At 44.7% G+C, this 19,391-nt stretch overlaps 1 protein-coding gene across 1 annotated transcript; it reads left to right on the top strand.

Annotated features, from left to right (window-relative positions):
• Positions 1 to 546: 546 nt before the first annotated feature.
• Positions 547 to 18,451, top strand: LOXL1 (lysyl oxidase like 1). Its single transcript, XM_007434134.3, has 7 exons — positions 547 to 2,830; positions 9,022 to 9,130; positions 12,384 to 12,521; positions 13,834 to 13,990; positions 14,752 to 14,847; positions 16,061 to 16,176; positions 18,238 to 18,451. The coding sequence occupies exons 1-7, from the start codon at positions 1,642 to 1,644 to the stop codon at positions 18,242 to 18,244; spliced, it is 1,812 nt and encodes a 603-aa protein (XP_007434196.2). The 5' UTR covers positions 547 to 1,641; the 3' UTR covers positions 18,245 to 18,451.
• The last annotated feature ends 940 nt before the right edge of the window (positions 18,452 to 19,391 follow it).

Below are 19,391 nucleotides of genomic sequence, written 5' to 3'. Positions count from 1 at the left end.
CTAATTGTAGGGCCAGCCTTGTTCAAGAAAGAAGTTACTGATGTGTCCTTCGCTGCAGAGGCTCCGCGTGGATTCACCCTCTCCCTGCCCTTGAGTTAAATACAACTAGAAATCTAACACCTTTGTATAAACTTCCCTGCGTTCCAAAATAGAAAAACATACAAGACAAGGCCAAAGGGAGGACACTGAGACATGTAAAGAAAATTCACATTATAAGGGATTTGTGTCCTCTGTGGTAGCAACGGATCCTGAGTCTATCTATGACCTCTGACTAGCAATTCTGCCTGTCCCCTCCAGATCCCCCATCCTTCAATAACTTTGAAAATCTTTCTCACAGGACCCTACTTCATCTATCTGACGCATCAGACAGGCAACCATTTTTTTTTTAGTCTCTAAAATGCAGCAAGGTTGGCTCTGTTCACAAAACTGTTAACGATTCTGCAGCCTGATTTGCCCAAGAAGCAAGCTTTGGATAGTATTAACCCTGGTTCATTTTTTGTGGTTTAGCATGTTACACAGACTTAGCCTGTTCACAGTGTATGGTTGAATAGATTACACCCAGAAGATAGAGTTAAGTCAGTACTGTTGTGGCAGATTCCTGTGCAAGGTGGGGAGGGCAGACTATATGATCTCCAAAGTCCCTCCCAACCCTTACAGTCTATGATTCAGATGAAAAAGGTTTCAATGTGGTTTTGCTGTCGCAGAGACAAATGCTCCTTTTGGAATTGCAGAGGGAGTGCTCGTATGAATGAAGACAAAACTTGGACCGGTTTTCTTTCATGAATCTTTTTAGAAGGAGATACTTTTGCAAAAGAATCCCCGTCGACTGAAAAGCGTACAGAAAGGGCGCGTGTTCGTTCCGATGTTCCCAACTAAAAAACAAAACAGTATTTGCAGGCTGAGACAACGATGCATTAAAGATTCTGTGCACATCAAAAGCTGTTCAGCTTCCTCAATTATAAGATGGGCTATAAACTGTTTGGTTTGGCTTGGAGAAGACGTGACCTTTCTCTTTTCCTTCACCTGGATCAATGAAGCACAAGAATGCCATCTCGATACAATAGGGTAACTCCTTCTCTGCCTATTGCAGGAAATGTTGTCTATTTTTTCTCCAAATCTTTCTTTTCAGAATGGAGGGAGAGAGCAATGCTGGAAGGCTAACCGAGTAAAACGGGGTGGTTTTTAGGACCCTGTGAGCAGATGGCTTGCTGAGAGTCCTAAAACATCCCCAGCATTTCTGAGAGCTTGTAGCTTATTCATTCAGAGCAGGAGCGAAGCCATCCAGCAACTGGGATCAACCAACGTCCTTTGCAAACAGGCATTGCAGCAATGTAAAAAAAAGCAAAAACCCAAACACACAGAAGACCAAAGTCAACAAAAACTTTTGAGGTTCTTCTCTCTCTCTTTTGCTCCTCATTCCTTGCAGATTCTTCTCCTCCGCAAGCTCGAGATGAAACTTACAGAGAACTGCCAGAGCAACTTAGCAGAAGCGAGGAATGGACAGCGTTGAGATTGGCTTGCTGAGGGAAGAAGAGAAGGGGAGAGGCGAGTCATCAGAACTCGACCGCTGGGCTGCTTCGCGGTGTTTTCCTTCTCCAACAAGCATCCACCGAGGTCAAGCCTGTTGATCTTGGCCTCGCCATGACAGCTCACAGCTTCTGGGACCTCTGGGTATTGGTGGGTTCTGCTGCGTTCCTGCTGGTCCGCGGACAGTATCCACAAAGTGGCACTGCGGATAACGGTCACTGGAGGCAGATGATCCAATGGGAGAATAATGGAAGGGTGTACAGTCTCCTGAACTCGGGCTCGGAGTACGTCCCGGCCAGCCACGTAAGAGCCGAGAGCAGTGCCAGAGTGGTCTTGGCCGATGCTGCCACGAACCAAGGACGAAGGGGTCCAGGGAACACCCGGAGGCAGGCGCCAACCTTACCGGTCAGATCAGGGTCGGATACGGTCCGGGGACAGACGAGGCACCCCTTCGGTTTTGGACAGGTCCCAGACAACTGGAGAGAGGGAGCCACCGGAGACAGTAACTCCAACTCCCAACGTCCGTGGTCACCCACTCCTCGCCAGAGGCAGGTTGGGGCTGCTTCCTCCTCCTCTTCCTATGCCGCGTTTGGACAGCTCTACCCGCAGGGCTCCTATCCTCAGCCCCCTTTTGTCAATCAGTACGAGACCTACGACCAGCAGGTGCCCCGGGTTTACGACGAGAGCTACAATTACTACCGCACCACGGGGGTGGGAGGGGGCGCTGTGGCTGCAGCCGCCGCCAGTGCTGGAGTTGTGTACCCTTTTCAACCCAGGGTGAGATACGAAGAGTATGCAGAGGACCAGAATCCCTACCGAGCTCAGCCCTACCCCCCTGTCCAGGAGAGACCTTACGTGCCTACTTCCCAACAGCTTCCAGCCTCTGATGGCTTAGACAGACGGTATTCCCACAGCCTCTATCACGACACTGGAACTAGTTTGGACCAAAATGTCCCAGATCCCTATGCATCCACCCAGAACCAGGGCCATGGGGTCCCTCTTGCAGACAACTTGCATATCCACTCTGGATCGCCTGCAAACGCTGGTACCAGGTATGGGAACGAGCAATGGGCAAGGCAATATCCTCCCTTTGGGGAAGTTCCTGAAGAGCCCTACGTTCCCCCTCGCAACGTGGAACCTCAGCCACCCTTCCGGCCCTTAGACCCCCATGGGGTCCCTCGGCCTGAACCCTACCTTCCTATCCGGAATTCTGAAACTCCCCAGTTGATTCCAGACAACCAAGGAGTCAACCAAGCCCGAGTGAGCGTGGGCAGCATCTACAGACCAAATCAGAATGGACGTGGTGAGTCAATGAACCTTTGGCTACGGGAAGGAAGATAGGGAGGAGAGCAGTGGGTCTAACTGTGGGGTGGTTCTTTTTCTGGCCTCCTGAAATAGCTTCCTCTTTGGGTTAGGAGAACCCAGGTGGGTAATGTCACATAGCAGAGCAATGAAGATTATAATCAAGAGAATATACTATCATATCTGGAATAGGAGGCACTGCCATACATCAAAATTAACTACGGCAGTGCTCCTTGGAAAAGGGACTAAAGATTCATCCATTCTTCTTCATGGTCTATTCGTGGTTTCTTTCTGTTTCTTGTCCATGCTAGGCACTGCTGTTGTAACATCTGTATGGTCAAACTATGGTCAACCATTGCTTTCCAAAGCAAAATAGGAAACCATGGATTGAAATCCTGAATGATAATGACGAAGCTTAGCTTAGCATCACAGCTGACATCTGAGCCAGATGTAACAATCAGTACCTTGTAAACCAGAAGTCTCCAATAGGGTTCCTATAGATATCAAGATGCCCACCAAGACCTGTTCTCTCCCCCAAAACACTTTTCTGTTTCCTTATTTAAATTAGCTTTGCACTTAATTGTCCTTCCATCTTCTCAGTTGTCAACACACTCATCACAGTCAAGATTTATGGATGGGCAACCCTCCCGTGGCAGCCATTTTCCAAAGCCTTCCTGGCACTGTCCAACTTGTAGATGGACTCCCGGGTAGCCCAAATTTTCGGGACTGTTGAAATAAGTAAGGTTGAATAGATCAGGATCATGGTGTATGTCATGAATTTCCTTCTTTATCCCCTTCTCTCCTGAAACACTCATCTTTATGAGCTGTGATCCTTGTTGTGAGGAAGACCCTAAACCACAGGTGAAGAACATGTGGTCCACAATGCCCCCTCAAGCTCTCATGTCCTTCAATCATTGTTCCAACCACCCGTTTTACCCAATAATGCATTCTCTGGCCAATGTTGTCCAGCTGTCTGCCAGCAGTGGCTCCGTTCACTCACATTTTCCTTGGATACCTTCCACATCCCTCACCCATCTCCACCCATCTCCACCCACTTAGATCCAAACCCTTTCTACCCAACTGATCTACCACCTGGATGTTTTCTAGCCATCCTTCCCACTCACCATGCTTCTTCTCCCCACCCCAGTAAGCCTTTCCAGTCTTGCTGCTGGGTCAATCCACCCCCCCCCCAAACTGTAAAGATTGAGTTCAATCTGTTCTAAAGGTTTTAGAAGGGTTTTTTTTTTAATTAAAAAGGTTTTTTCCTCAACGCAGTGTCATGCCATGGGGGGGGGGGGAGAGTTTCAGTATTCTAGTGCCCTCTACTGACAAAGAAAAATATTGCAGGTTTTCTTAATTGGGCTATTTTTAAAAATGTGTGTATTTTTTTAAAAAATCCAAAAAGAATGCTACAGTGCAATAGAAATAATTAAATAAAAGGCAGTGTGAAATGTTTTAAAACAAAAAGGGGCCCTGCCCAGTTTTTGGCCCTGGCCCTACTCCCTGCTGTGGCCTGCAGAAAGAGTGCGCCCCCCACTTTAAATTGCTGTTTCCTGTTTCCAACAATGGAGGGATCTGTCATTTAAAGAAGCAGCAAGCCAGATTAAGCATTGGTTTGGCTTGCAGATTGCACTAAGCCATGGTTTGTAAATAAACCACAGTTTATAGCTTACCGAAGGGCATGAATCAGGCCCCCTGGCTTCTTCTTCCACAAGCCTTTTGATTAAATCGATCGGAGCCACGTTCCCAAAGCCAGGGGTCTGAGAGCTAGATGGGGCCTTGGACAGGCAATCTACGGCCTCTTTGCAAACACACCCACTCTTTCCCATAAGCCACACCTGACCCAACGACCAACAGATGCAAACCGCTCAGAATTGGCACGCCTGCCTTGGCCACATCCACGTCTCTGATTAGATTTATTTCCGTTTCATTCCTGTATATGTACGGCGGTCACTTAGCAACAGCTCAGCTCGGCATTCTTGCCTCAGCGTCCCACTGGGATTTTTTTCATGCTTGAGTAGGCGTTGGGGTGATTACACTGTCTCCTTCCTCCTTCCCACTTACTAAACCGTAGGAAGGCCAGGCCTGGGGACCCTTGTGAGATAACCTGGCCCTCCAGGTCTTCTCCCCGCTTCCCTGTGCACCCTGAGCGCATGCAGGGAGGCCTTGACCCTCTTTGCTGAAGGTGGCCTGGAGCAAATCCTCTCTTGGCTTCTTCTGGGGACAGTAATTCATTTCTGCCTGATTGGAAATTCCTTCTCCAGCTTCCATGAGTGAAATCTTTCTGCTATAAACAAGTCAGATAACATCACTAAGCACACAAAAGCTGTCCGCTCTGCCTGAGAAGCAGCAGCTTTTAACGTGCCCAGATGTTCTCAGATGTTCTAAGAAGAAAGGCAGGGCCACGGGGTCATTTCTCCAGACCCAGCAGAGGCCCCTTCATTCTGGCCTCTTTTTATAAACAAATGCGCATGGGGTCCTGCTCGTTCCACATAGCTGAGGACCCCCCAGCTTCTTCCAACTTGGAGTCCTGACACAGCAGCACCGTCGTTGGAGGCTGTGTGGGCTGAGGAAGTCGAGACTGACCAACACGGTTGGAAAAGACGGTGTAGGATCATAGACCTGGGCTTCATCTGCATGTTCTCCTTGCCCTGGTACAAGAATGGCTTACTAACCATTTCTCAAGGGCAGGTATGCACATCATCCTGCACCCGACCCAGCCCACCGTGAAGACAAATCTTCATCTTTTCTTGCTCTGCTTCATTGTTTTCTGACTTCTGCTGGCACAGAAGGGCTGGTCAGTCCATCTGCTGGGTTTCATTTCATGCCTCCACTACAATTGCCTGTTGTACCATTTGACTACTATGTTGAGAATGCCCCCTCCCCTCCAATTACTAGTCACTACATCCATAGCCATCCAGTCCTGGTCTTCTGGCCCTCTTCTGAAGGGGCCTTCCTGTGGTGGACCAGATAAACCCTAACTTATGCTACCGAACTTGGGAACAGTAGCTTTGTTTTTTTCCAGGTTCACCGCAGACAAGTGAAACAGTGGGCCTTTTTATTTTTAGCAAACCAAATGAAATTGAGCCAGTTTCTCTCTCTAGCCCAATTGAAAGGAAAAACATTAAAACTAGTTTTACACACACAGACACACACACTGGTTCACCAGTAGACATGCCAAACAGGAAGGTGTCCGATGGCAGAGAAATGTGGAATGTGGAGATAACCTTGAAGAAGACATGCAGGAACAGTGAAGTCAAGATAAGCGACAACTGACTCCTGGAAAAGGAGAAATTATTACAAAGAAACCCCACCCCGAGTCTGTTTGGTATAAAGGGGATAGAGGGAAAGCCTAGGAGGCTTTCAAAATTCTGTTATTATACCCTACAGAAATAGAGTTCCAGGAGTCCTCGCTGTGCCTGTTTTCTGACCTGGCCTACCTCGAAGGGCCCCAGGAAAGCAAAGTGTATGAGAAGGAGACTCAAGATAACTCCACTTTGATTCTGTATGGCATAAGAGGGGGAGAGGGAAACTTCATTAGCTTTTGAGATTCTGTTATTATACCCTACAACAATACAATGGAGTTCCAGGAGTCTTTGTGGTGCCTCTTCTCTGACCTAGCCTAGCTCAAAGGTTTGACATACATATGAGAGGGAGTCAATAAAGTGGGGCTCACACAAAACTTTCTCACGTGTCTTTAAAGACCAATCCATGGAAGGAAAACCAGCATGGGTGGGAGCAATCAAAAAGCAGGGAAATCCACCATCGGACAGAATGCTTGGCCAGCTTCATTGTCAAAGGCGGAGAACAACTGAAATCCAGACAGTGATGCCTTAAACCAGCTTCATTCCCTGTTGGTTTCATCCCAGGAGACAAGCAGCCTCAGCCGGGCTGTGCAGAAGAGCCCTTAGACTGGGTTCGAAGATTATGCTAAGCTGTTGAATAATTCATCCTTGGATTAACTCAGTGTGTGCTGATAAAGCCAACCACATTATGGCTGAGAGTAACGTATGGACCCTAACTTCCTCTGTGAAATGTTAGAGGGTTATCCCAGCGACTTCTAGTAATAATTGCAAAAAAATCAAATAGGAGGAAGCCACTTCTAGTATGTAGCAGAGAGAGGTAACTCTTCTGCTGGAAGGATCCCCGTCTCTGTCTTGTGTCCCTGCGACATACTTCAAAGCAATGGGGAATTTTATCAGCTAAACAGTGACAATTCCTACCCCAACCCAACCTTCAAATGCAAGTTTTGTGTCACTTAGTTGAGATCATTCCTCCCCCTAACCCATTGACGATCAGCTTCAGGAAGAAGTCTCCTCTTGGTTTAAGTTTTTTTAAGGAAACAGCCCTGCTCAAACAAACCAAAAATGTTTTCCCCCACCCCCCTAATCCTTCTTTGACTACTCTTAAAGTAAGACTCCCCAGTGGCTTACATCAGCAGAAATGATCAAGCGAGAGGCAGGAAACAAGAGCTAAACTGGTGACGTGATCCCTCGGAGGAGAACAGTCTGAGAAACAAGAAGACATTGTTCTTTCTTTGCTTTTGGAAAAACAGATCAGGGGGCTGTCAAAATCCACAGAAGAGTTTTTGGGATCCAGTCTGACTAATCTCATTTGCTCAGTTCTTTTTCGCAGAATCTCCCCGCTTTGGGCTACCTTTTAGACCCACTTTGAAAAAAAAGAATAGGTGGCTTGTCAGCATCTCTTCGTACATCACGAGGGCCTCTCTCAAGGAGAGAAGAGTCAGCCCTTGATTTGGGGTATTTACGTTCTTTAAACAAGAACTTCTCCAACGACAGAAGGAAAGGACAGGAAAAAGATTGCAATTAAAAAAAGTGAAGGTGGGATGGGAAGGTTGAAACGCCATGTCTGCAGATTTGTTTGGGGGAATTTGATGAGAGTTGCCACCTCCTCTACTCAGGCTGGTGGCTTATCTTGAACCGTCCAAGGTTGTCCACAAGATATGGTCAGAACGGTCAAAATGGCAGAGCCACCACAGTGCAAACAGAGCTCCAGCTGTTCTCTGTGTGCCTTCTTGTACCATATCCTGCAGACACCCCTGAAAATCGCTGCCCTAACCTTTATAGAATTTGACCATTATGGGTAAATGAAAACTCCACCTGCACAGGTTGAAGTTTCTTTATTTAGAAGAACTTCTCTTAATTCATTTTCATAAATGGAACTGAAAGGAAGTGGGATATTGTGTTTGTGTGCATGTAACTTAAATGAACATGAGACATGTTTAGCCAGCATGAACAACAGTCATACTCTCTAGACCGGTGTTTCTCAACCTTAGCAACTTTAAGACGTGGGGACTTCAACTCCCAGAATTCCCCAGCCAGCATGGCTGGCTGGAGAATTCTGGGAGTTGAAGTCCACATGTCTTAAAGTTGCCATGGTTGAGAAATACTGCTGTAGACACTAGAGTGGAATTTTGAAACAGTGTTCAAAGCAAAAAATAGCTGTATGTAGTTTTTTTTAATTAAATTCAATTTATCCTATGCTTTTGACATCTAAGAAAAACACTGACTAGGAAAAGGGAGCTATAGAGTCAATCAGGAAGGACAGGAGAAAAATCACCTTAGGTACACCAAGTAAGTAAATGAAAATGCTCATTTAATCTGCCGTAGAAGAAATGCCCAATATATTTTTATTAATTTTTACGTAATATTTTGAAAGCATATAAATGAAAAGACTGTAAGTAAGAGAGATCGTTATGGTTCCTGGGCTTAAACGGAGTGTCCTTGGCTAACACAGTGTGAATCACTGACCAAACTATAAACCATAGGCAACCCTTTAGAACATTACTAAAAGTCCTAGATCAAATTATGATATTATTCCATGGATAAGAAAACCCACATTTCAGATGTGGCCCAAATCCATGTACAACATGATAGGCCAAGAATGGCTTCCAATCAGAGTTAAAGAAATGCCCAATATATGCAAACATATGATTCTGATATGTTCATTCCAAAAAGGGGGTTCTGATTCAGACTGGCAGCTAAGATGGACAACCTTGGAATGGGTCTTCTGCTCTGGAGAACTTAAAGAAAGTCAGACCAGCCAGTCCTGTTGGACTGCATATGAACCCCCCTGTCTTCTCCCTGCTCAATCAGTCAATCAATCAATCAATCAATCAATCAATCTTTATTACAGTCATAGACCAGTACATCTCCCTGCTTTCCCCACCAGGTCTCCCTGACCTTATACCTGATCCAAACTATGTCCAGGCTTCCACATATGTCCAGAGAGCTCACCTCTACTCCCTCCGTTGCGCAGCAGAAGAGAAGTGCCTTGCAAGGTAACCCTCTCTGTGTTTTATTTCTTTGCTTATTCATCATGAATTCATTCATTCATTTGTTCAGCTTGTATGGCCTCCCGACATGCAGCGTCTCTGGGTGGTATACAAACAAATTAGAAACAATCATTAAAAGAAAAAAATACATGTCAAAACAGCAGATCAAATTGGCAACTAAAGACACTAACCAATATGTTACCATAGATATATTATCTATCTATCTATCTATCTATCTATCTATCTATCTATCTATCTATCTATCTCTTTCTATCATTTTATTGATCTATCTGTCATTCTATCTACCCTTGTATCATTCTATCATTCTACCTACCATTTTATCTATCTATCTATCTATCTATCTATCTATCTATCTATCTATCTATCTATCTATCTAATTGTTCAATTGTTCTATATATCATTCTATTGATCATGGTATCTACTATACTATCTGTCTACCATTCCATTTCTCTCTATATAGTTCTATTTATCTATCATTATGTCTATCATTCTATCAATATTTTTTCTATTGTTCTTTCTACCATTCTATTTTCTATCGATCCATCAATCTGTCAGTGTCTCAGATTTATCTCCTGCCTTTTCTCAGCATAATATCACGTCTTCCCCACAACAACAATGCTATGGGATTGGTTGGGTTCAGCGAGAAAAAGACTTCTGGGCCCAAAGTCACCCAGAGAGGTTCTGTGTCTAAGGATGGACTAGAACAGTGTTTCTCAACCTTGGCGACTTGAAGAAGTGTGGACTTCAACTCCCAGAATTCTGGGAGTTGAAGTCCACACTTCTTCAAGTCGCCAAGGTTGAGAAACACTGGACTAGAACCTGGGTCTTCCTGGTTCTAGTCCAGTATCTTCACCAGTACAGTATGCTGGCGCACGTTCAGAGGATCATCATCAAACGAAAAATGGAAAAGGAACAACTAGTTTATTTCTTGGTTTTTTAAACCAGTATTGCATGCATAAAAGTACATTTTGCTTCTGCTTTACAATGTGGAAATCATTTCAGCCTGCCAGCCTGAGAATCCAAGCCATGCATGTTATTCAAGGCAAGCTCTGATGCTTTTATGGTTACAGAGAACGGTTTGGAAACATTGCGTAGGGTCCCATCCCACCCTGCCCCTCCCAATCACTCTTTCCTTGCCAAAATAACAGGAGGAAAAATGCCACCCATTACCAGATTTCAAATCTAGAATCACCAATGAAAGCTCAGCGCAGAAACTGTCTCGTTCACACAGAATTAAGTCTCGTAGAGGTGAAGAAGACCTATCCCCAAAAGACATATTTGTCAATAAGTTTAATCCCCCAAAATATGTGGGGCTAGCCTATGAAAAATTAAGGAAAAGTCCAGCGTGGGAAATATTGCTCCTAATCTTGAAGACAGGTCATGAGTGTCAATAGAACCAAGGAACAATAGAGAGATTTCACTGTCAGTAATATGGAGGAAACCCTGAGTTTTGCAGAAGGGGGGGACTTTTTGAAAGGAGGCCAAAATAAAGGGGGGGGAAAGCCGTCAGGAACCGAGCGTGGTTGGGAGCCATTAATATACATGTTGAATATATTTCCTTGCTAAAGAAAAAAAAAAAGAACCTGGGAAATTATCCAGGCCACATTGACTGGCCTCCAGACTTAGATTACCAACTGGCCAGAATGATAATTAAAACAAAAACAAAAAAACCCTCAGCCTGTTCAACTCCGTTAAGTGGAGATTTAATTGAAGAAGACTTGGACAGTCCTCTTGGATGCAACCGTTCAGGAAGGCCCTTAATTAAGCTGGAAGTTTAAGTCGAGGAGGCTGAAAAAAGCTTGAAAAGATACTTGCACTGATTGGAAGAGTCGTATCTTCAAGGGGGGGGGGGATGTTTGCACAGAGTTCAAACTTTGATGGCTGCATGGGATAAAGTAAGCTGTAGTTCACGAAAGCTTCTGCCTTTTCATAAAATGTCTTGGCCTGAAAAAGGGCGCCCAGACTCCTCCTGATTTGTGGCTTCCAGAGACTAATTTGGGCTTGACCACCTCACTATAAGAAGGATCTATTGTTCTAATTAGCAGTAATCAGTGGCTGCTTTTTTTTTAATCACATGGGACAAAACAAGATGATAATAAATCAGAGTTTCTCAACCTTGGCCGCTTGGAGTTGGGTGGACTTCAACTCCCAAGAAGTTGCCAAGGTTGAGATGGGTGGACTTTAACTCCCAGAATTCCCTAGCCAGCATGGCTGGCTGGGGAATTCTGGGAGTTGACGTCTACACATCTTAAAGTTGCCAAGGTTGAGAAACCCTGCAGTAGATCAATCAGCAAGTGCAAGGTCCAGACTGAAAGTCAGCCACCTTGCATCCAGCCTTTCAATTTGTTCAGTTGTGAATTGCATTTATTTTTTTGTTATAGTCATGTTATTAAAAATTACAATTAAAAAGAAAAAAAAGAATAAAAAAGAATAAAAATTAAAAATAGACAGTACAGAAAAAATAGGAAAAAAATAAAAAAGAAGAATGCAGAAAAGAAAAGAAATATATAAAGAAGTTCCCCCTTTATCACAAGTATAAACAATTTTAGTAACTTATTACCTTCTCTTAAAATGCAACAAATAATCTCTTCTTCCCATACCCCATCTCTGATCCTTAAAGCCTCGTCATTTCAGTCCTGATGTCAGCAAAAGTCCATTAAAGGCTACCAGAGATAACAACATACCTATTTTAACCTTGATCAAATAAACCAGCTTTATATTCCTTCCTTTCACTTCTAACAGTCTTGATCTTTAATGCCTTCAAATAATGTCCTAGAACTTGATTTCTTTTTCATTTTTTCTTTATCCCTTCTCACAAAATTCTTCAAAGCTTTAACAAGTCTCTTGTGTAAATCCAATATGGGAAAGTTATCCAGGTCACTCTTTTGGTTTGTAATTTGTACATCCCTTTTAATTATTAAGACATCAGCCGGTTTCATTTGCATATCCGGTGGAGCATCTTTTTCCATTTCTAACCCTCCTTTGCCCAGGGAGCTCAAAGCAGCTCACCTGTGGGTCTCCATTCTTCATTTGAGCCCCACAACAATAACCCTTTAAGATAGGAAGGGTGGAGACAGAGCAGCTGAAACAGAAGCATCCAAGGAACTCCAGGGTGGAATGGGGACTTGGGTCTTCCTGCCCCAAGCCCAGCATCGTAACCACTAGACCTCCTGGGCTGATTCAGCTGAGCAGCAGAACTACATTCCTGCCCTCATATCTCGGTTTCACTTTCGTCCAGCACCGCTTACACTCCAGAAGCGACAGATTACGACGTCCGGGTGCTACTGCGTTTCCCGCAGCGAGTGAAGAACCAGGGGACGGCTGACTTCCTGCCCAACCGAGCTCGCCATACTTGGGAATGGCACAGTTGCCATCAGTAAGTAGGGGTCATTCATAATCAGGGTGGGAACATGTGCAGTGCTCCTGTTGAATTCATCCCAGGGTTGTTCACAACCTAATAACTGCATCTCCATCCAGCACTAAACCTGGTTAGTTGTAAGTTGTTTGCTTCGGGAAGTTTAGCCTAATGAGCGACCCCTTCTCCAGCCTGTCTGCATGGCTGAGGGTTCAAAGTTTTGGACACATCCAGAAAACATATGAGCTTGGTACTTGCTATGATCGGCACACCTTCCTTTCTTGTTCATTTGCACTCTCAGACTAGGGAGCTATCAGTGTTGGGGCCTCCTACTAGAAGCCACAAGATCTGTCCCCCAAGGAGAGCTTCTAGCTTTGTAATCCCGGGGTTATGTTCACTACAGACCAATAGGAGGCACTATACAACTGGTCATATAACGCCCCCTAATGGTCAAAAGTGAACTTAATGAACGTACAATTCAGTATCAGAAGTATCCAATTGAGCTCATTGTGCAAACTGAGCTGTTTTTGTGTCTGGGGCACATGTGGATAAATATACCCCCAGAAATGCTAAGGTACACTGAACAGCAGATAGGTGTTTTCCTCACTGCAACGGCCAACATACATCAAGCAGACAAAGTATATCAATCTGTTGCTATAATGCAAGATTTCGGCAGTGTGATGACCTTCGGCATTAAAGCAACTGTGGCATCTCCAGATGTGGAAACTTACAAGTCTTTTTAATAGATTTGTACTATGTTTATTTATTAGATTGTTTTTCTCCAGGAGCTCTAAAGGCTTATCTAACTATCTCCCTTCCTCTTATTCCAACAACAGCTTTGTAGGATAAGTTGTAGGATAGGTTGGACTGAGAAAATTGGTCCCTATGGCTGCAAGGAGACTTCAACTTGGGTCTCCCCCAGTCACAGCCCAAGATCTCAACCACTCTATCACACTCTCTTTTTAAGGCCCACATTTCATGAGATTCCCAAGAGTGGAGTTTGCTGAAATCTCATGAGATGTTGGCTAGTTCTCCTTCCATCTTTCTTTTCCTTTTGGCACCTGAGCCCAAATGCTTGAAAACCTTGTCATAATCTGTTAGAACAGTTGTGATTTCATGGTAGAACTTTGTTTCCAAAACACAGCCTTGTGGTTCAGGCCAAAAAATAGAAGCCAGGGCTTCAGGAATGAGATGGAAGGTGGGCCCAGTTCTGACAGTCATCGATAGCATTCAGATTCAAAATCTTTTATGGGCACCTTCTCATGTGAAACGCTCAAAGACCTTCCTGTATCTGACTCTGGTTGTTCCTAAGCAATTGTTCTCCATTCCCTAGGCATTATCACAGTATGGATGAGTTCAGCCATTATGACTTGCTGGACGCTTCCACGGGTAAGAAGGTGGCCGAGGGTCACAAAGCTAGCTTCTGTCTAGAAGACACCACATGTGACTTTGGGAACCTCAAGCGCTATGCCTGTACATCACACACCCAGGTGGGTCTGATTTGGAGAGGGATCGCTTCTCAGAAATCCTAGTGAAACTAATGCAAAGAGATGGATGGATGGATGGATGGATGGATGGATGGATGGATGGATGGATGAGGGATGGGGAAATATCTTTTTTCTGCCATTATTTCTGGCCTCCAAGGGCTGTGGAGGTATGGTGGCAAACTATGACATCACCAGAGAGTCAAGATTGACATTTTGGGCCCAACTCTTGGAGCTTTGAAGGGTTGGTGCAGTTACTCAGAGCAGGTGCATTAGGGTTACCCAGGGTTAGGCACATCTCTTTGATATGTGTGTGTTTAAAACTGTGCTGCATAAAAAAGGCAGTTTGCTGCAAAATTTGAGCAGCACAATCTTGGGGGCTCTCAGAGGCTTCAAACATTTCATTTTTATAGCCAAAATGTATGTGTGGTAAGGTCTAGTTCGGTTGATGAGCAGTTGAAGTCCTAGGCTCTGTGTCTACCCTTGACTGAGGAGGAGGAGGAAGAGGAGGAGGGGAAGGGGAAGGGGGGAGAAGGAGAAGGAGAAGGAGAAGGAGAAGGAGAAGGAGAAGGAGAAGGAGAAGAAGGAGAAGGAGAAGGAGAAGGAGAAGGAGAAGGTCTAATTCCCTCTCTATCATGCCTATTTTCCCATCAAGCATCTTTTCCCAGTCTGACAACTATAGTCTTTCAAATGTTATGAAGATCTGGACTGGGATTTTTTTAAATTGTCCACTTGAAGGTTCAAGCCATGCATTTGTTTTCTTTCAGGGCCTGAGTCCAGGCTGTTACGACACTTACAATGCTGACATAGATTGCCAATGGATTGATATCACAGATGTTCAGCCTGGGAATTATATCCTAAAGGTACAAGGTTGTTTGCAAGACTGAACAGAGTGAAATACTGGCATTACATCAAAGCCATTTTCCATACAAGGTTCTGCTATGCAGAAACAGTCACAAGATTGTTTCCTGCAATATTGTTGGCAACTGAATGTCACGCCACAAAATTTTGAACCTCCCAAACCCTCATGTGTTGCTTTACATCCTTTAGGGAAGTAGAGAGCAGGTTATAGGTGAGGAGAAATCTAGTTCAAGTGGCTTTTGAAAATGGAGACCAGGAGTGGCCACAGGGTATGGTGAGAAAAGTCAAGATGGCAGACACGATAGTGCTTTCAAACTTCCGCCTGGTTGTGTCGCAACACCTGTAAAAACCAGGCAGAGTTTCAATCGCACCATCATGGTTATCATCTCAACCTTTTTACCCATATCCTACAGCAGTGTTTCTCAACGTCAGCAACTTTAAGATGTATGGACTTCAACTCCCAGAATTCCCCAGCCAGCATGAGGAATTCTGGGAGTTGAAGTCCATACATCTTAAAGTAATTGAGGTGGAGAAACACTGCCCTACAGGCACCCCTCATGGGAATGGGCCAAAATACATTAAGGAGCAAAGTGAGGGACAAAATGGTATCCCCTTCCCATCTGAGAAGCCGACTCTGAGATGGCCAGAGCAAAATAGTGATTTTTGCTCCCCCACCCACCCACCCATTTTCTTCCCACATCTATGTGACCTTTTCTTCTCTAACATTTTTCCCATTAAAGCACTGGTCCGATAAACAGGAACGTTGGGAGAAGTCCAAATACTGAAATAACTGGTTTGTTTCGCGGCCTTGAATGAGAACTATTGATCCATTTGAGCATTTCAGATATTGGATAGTGCTTTAGGTAGGCCCCAGTCCAGGTGTGGGGCCTAGGAAAATTATCTCTCACCCACAACTAAGCCCAGTCCCTGAATAATGACCTCTTTACTGCATTTGAAAGCAGAAGACATGTTTATGGAGTGCAGGACGTCTGCAAGAAAAAAAGCAGCTGAGAAGAGATGATTACACAGGCTTAGGGAGAAGTTAGCATCTTCTGCTCAGTGGCCGGGTTGGTTTAGCAAAAGTGTTTGTTTTCCTTATTGCAACCTTTGTTGTTGTTGTGTTTTGTTATGGGAACTTTCACCACCCTCCTCCCCACTCCCCAGTTCCATATCTAAGAGGTTGATTTGCTTTTTCACTTTCCCTCAACATCTCAGGTTCAGGTGAATCCCAAGTACATCGTGATGGAATCGGACTTCACCAATAACGTGGTGAGGTGCAACGTTCACTACACCGGGCGCTTCGTCGCCACCACAAACTGCAAAATCTCCCAGTAAGCCTCTGGAGCCACTTTCTCTTTGGGAGCGCGGACAGGCTGAGTCCAATTTTTTTTTTTTTTTGGCAGGACAGCCTGGGTTTGAACAGGGCCACCATGACACTCTTTGAATCAGACATTCTCCACTGTCCCAAGAACAGAGCTAGAACTCATCATCTTAAATCTGGTTCAGTGCTAGTAGGCCAGTTTGATCCGAGAGCCAACAACCTATCAAAATGATGGTACTCTTTATTGGCCTGAAGTCACCTCCTCCTATGATACTTCCAGAAGGAAGGCAGATTACTTTGAGTGGGGTGGATCCCTTTCCTGCCCCTTCCCCCCCTCCCCTTCATCATCAATCTAATCAAGCAAGGTTTTTCTGACTAGCCTTCCCCAGTCTGGATCACCTCCATAAAATCTGGATTACAATGCACCTCAACATTTCTCCTTGGCCCTGTAGGCCAGGCTTGGCAGGTATTGCAGGCCCAAACATCTGGAAGGGATCCCTTTGGAGAAAGTGTTAGAAAGCATTCTCAGAAGTAAGACTTCTTATATTCAGTTGGGTCATACCATGTTTGTCAGAATGCTACCTTTGGGCCCATCTCACACTTCTCTAGGCTTATCCTTCAACCCCAACCTTCTATCCATTCCAGTGTTTCTCAACCTTGGCAACTTTGAGATGTGTGGATTTCAACTCCCACAATTCCCCAGCCAGCAGGCTGGGGAATTCTGGGACTTGGTCCACACATCTTCAAGTTGCCAAGGTTGAGAAACACTGATCTATTCATTCTTAATCCTGATAGCTAAAAATGGAACATCCACTGTCAGGAGGAATCTGCCTGAAGATTCCAGCTGCTAAATTGGGAGGACCGTTGGCCTAATCCAGCTGGGCTGTTGAAATGTTCTCATGTTCTTATTTGGACAAGCACCCAGACGTCATGAATATGCAAATCTCAATGCAAATAAAGTGTTTGGGGCAATCTAAGCCCCAACCACTCCAGGTTGCAGCTTTTCTGTTTCCTTTAGACCCAGCTCTGCCTTCCCCCATGCGTTTGGCTTCCCGGGGCGGCCCCCGGTCTTTCTTTCATGTTTCTGATCCTGGGCACTGGACAGCCAGCATAAACAGCAGCCACCTCAAAAGCACGCTGAAACGCTTGTTGATCTTGACACAGGAACTGAGGGTCGAAAGAAAGAGGAAGGGTGTGATTTCTTCTAAAATTATATAGGCATATCACAGCTTTAAAAAAAAGAAACTCCTTAAAAAGAGCTTTTTTTTCTGTATTTTGCTGCAGTTGGGGTTTTCAGGGAAAAAGCATGCAAGCAAGCAAAATCCCTTGAGTGAGAGGGGGTTTCAAAGGCAGAGAAGTATAAATCTTAACAAAAGAAGCAGCACACGCTTCTGGGAGGCTACGTTTCGTAGAAAACTCAGCTGCTTCTGGCCCATTCTAGACCAGAGACCTGATCGTTGGACCCATTTCCAACACTAGACCTCAAGAAGTAGTGACTGGTGTTGCTCCATGGTGCATTCCTTCCAGTTTTCTTCCAAGAATTGCTTAATAGACCATGCCCACAGAAGACACATTCTTCCAGGCCTGTTCTGTCTGAAGCTTGCATGCTGAGTTTTATTTTTTCAATAACTTGCATGCTTTTGGAAAACCCTAGGGTCCCCAAGCAAGTTGATTGCTCTCCCTTTCTGGGGTTGACGGTGCCACTAAGCCACATGAGGACCAGCTTTGCAGAATCTGTGAGCTGTTTGTGTATATCTCAATCTTCCCCGTTCCAGATTTTGCTGGCTAGAAATTCTGGGAGTTGTCGTTCTCAGACAGCAGGAGAACTGGGGGAGGTTGGGGGAAGCCTGGCTTGATCTGAAGCAGTGTTTCTCAACCATGGCGACTTGAAGTTGTGTGGACTTCAACTCCCAGAATTCCCCAGCCAGCATGGGTGGCTGGGGAATTCTGGGAGTTGAAGTCCACACATCTTCAAGTCGCCAAGGTTGAGGAACACTGATCTGAAGATAATTCTGCTGCTCCTGGATTTACATCTGATTTTAAACTTTGCTTCCCGGTTTCTTCTTTGCAGGTCTTGATTCCAACCAGGATGGTAACAGTTCCTCTGCCTGTCTTAATTGCCCCTCATCTTCTGCAAAAGCATCTCTCCAGGTGTAGCCCGCTAAGAGGGACTGGCCTCATCGCACCTGGGGTCTACACAGAAATGGAAATTGTTCCACAGCTTTGTTTTGAGACTATGTTAAATGAAACGTGTCACTTTAATACTTTTATAAATACTTTTGTTCTTAATCTTGTTTTTTTTCACAAATGCAGAGGGCTGCTCATGTGCAGGCCTGTGAGTTGGGGAGGGGAATCCAGGATGTAGCTATGGAGTAAATACAGGTAGGCCTTGCTTAGTGACTGCCTTGTTTAGCGACCGTTCACAGTTACAACAGTGATGAAAAAGTAACTTTGCAACCCATTCTCACATAGATGGCCTTCACAGGTCTGTAAAGCAAAGGAAAGCTGAAGTAAAAACATAAGCACAATCCTGCTTTCATTTAGCAACCACTTTGCTTAACGACCGAGTTGCCAGTCCCAATTGTGGTCACTAAACAAGGACTACCTGCACATTTTTTTCAGGTTGTCTGGTTCTATACCAGCTTTTTCCCGGCAGATACTTCCCAGAAGGGGTTGGACTACAAGTCCCACAATCCCTTGCTGCTAGCCAGGCTGATGAGAAGATTTTGCTCACAAGTAAAGGGAGATATAGACAGAGATGGATGGATGGATGGATGGATGGATGGATGGATGGATGGATGGATGATAGATAGATAGATAGATAGATAGATAGATAGATAGATAGATAGATAGATAGATGATAGAGATGGATGGATGGATGGATGGATGGATGATAGATAGATAGATAGATAGATAGATAGATAGATAGATAGATAGATAGGGATGGATGGATGGATGGATGGATGGATGGATGGATGGATGGATGGATATGACAGAGTTTATAATGATCATAGACTAAGACAACAAAAGACCACCACCTCTTGATTTAGGGTTTAGGTTGTTGTGTGAACCCAGCCAACTGTGGCATATGCAGTTAACCATAGTTAAAAGGGCTATAATCCAAAGCTTAACACAGTGTCTGAACATATGGCTGACTCTGCAGTTACGTACTGATGGGCACTTTCAAAGATTTTCTGTCCCTTAAAAAGCTTGATTCTCACAATG

The sequence above is a fragment of the Python bivittatus genome, unplaced genomic scaffold (assembly GCF_059951505.1).
Source record: "Python bivittatus isolate LINGU-HERP-01145 unplaced genomic scaffold, Pbiv_v1 ctg000530_np1212, whole genome shotgun sequence".
Taxonomy (NCBI): domain Eukaryota; kingdom Metazoa; phylum Chordata; class Lepidosauria; order Squamata; family Pythonidae; genus Python; species Python bivittatus.
The sequence above is the reverse complement of the archived record's forward strand: the minus strand, read 5'-3'. Positions and strand labels throughout refer to the sequence as shown.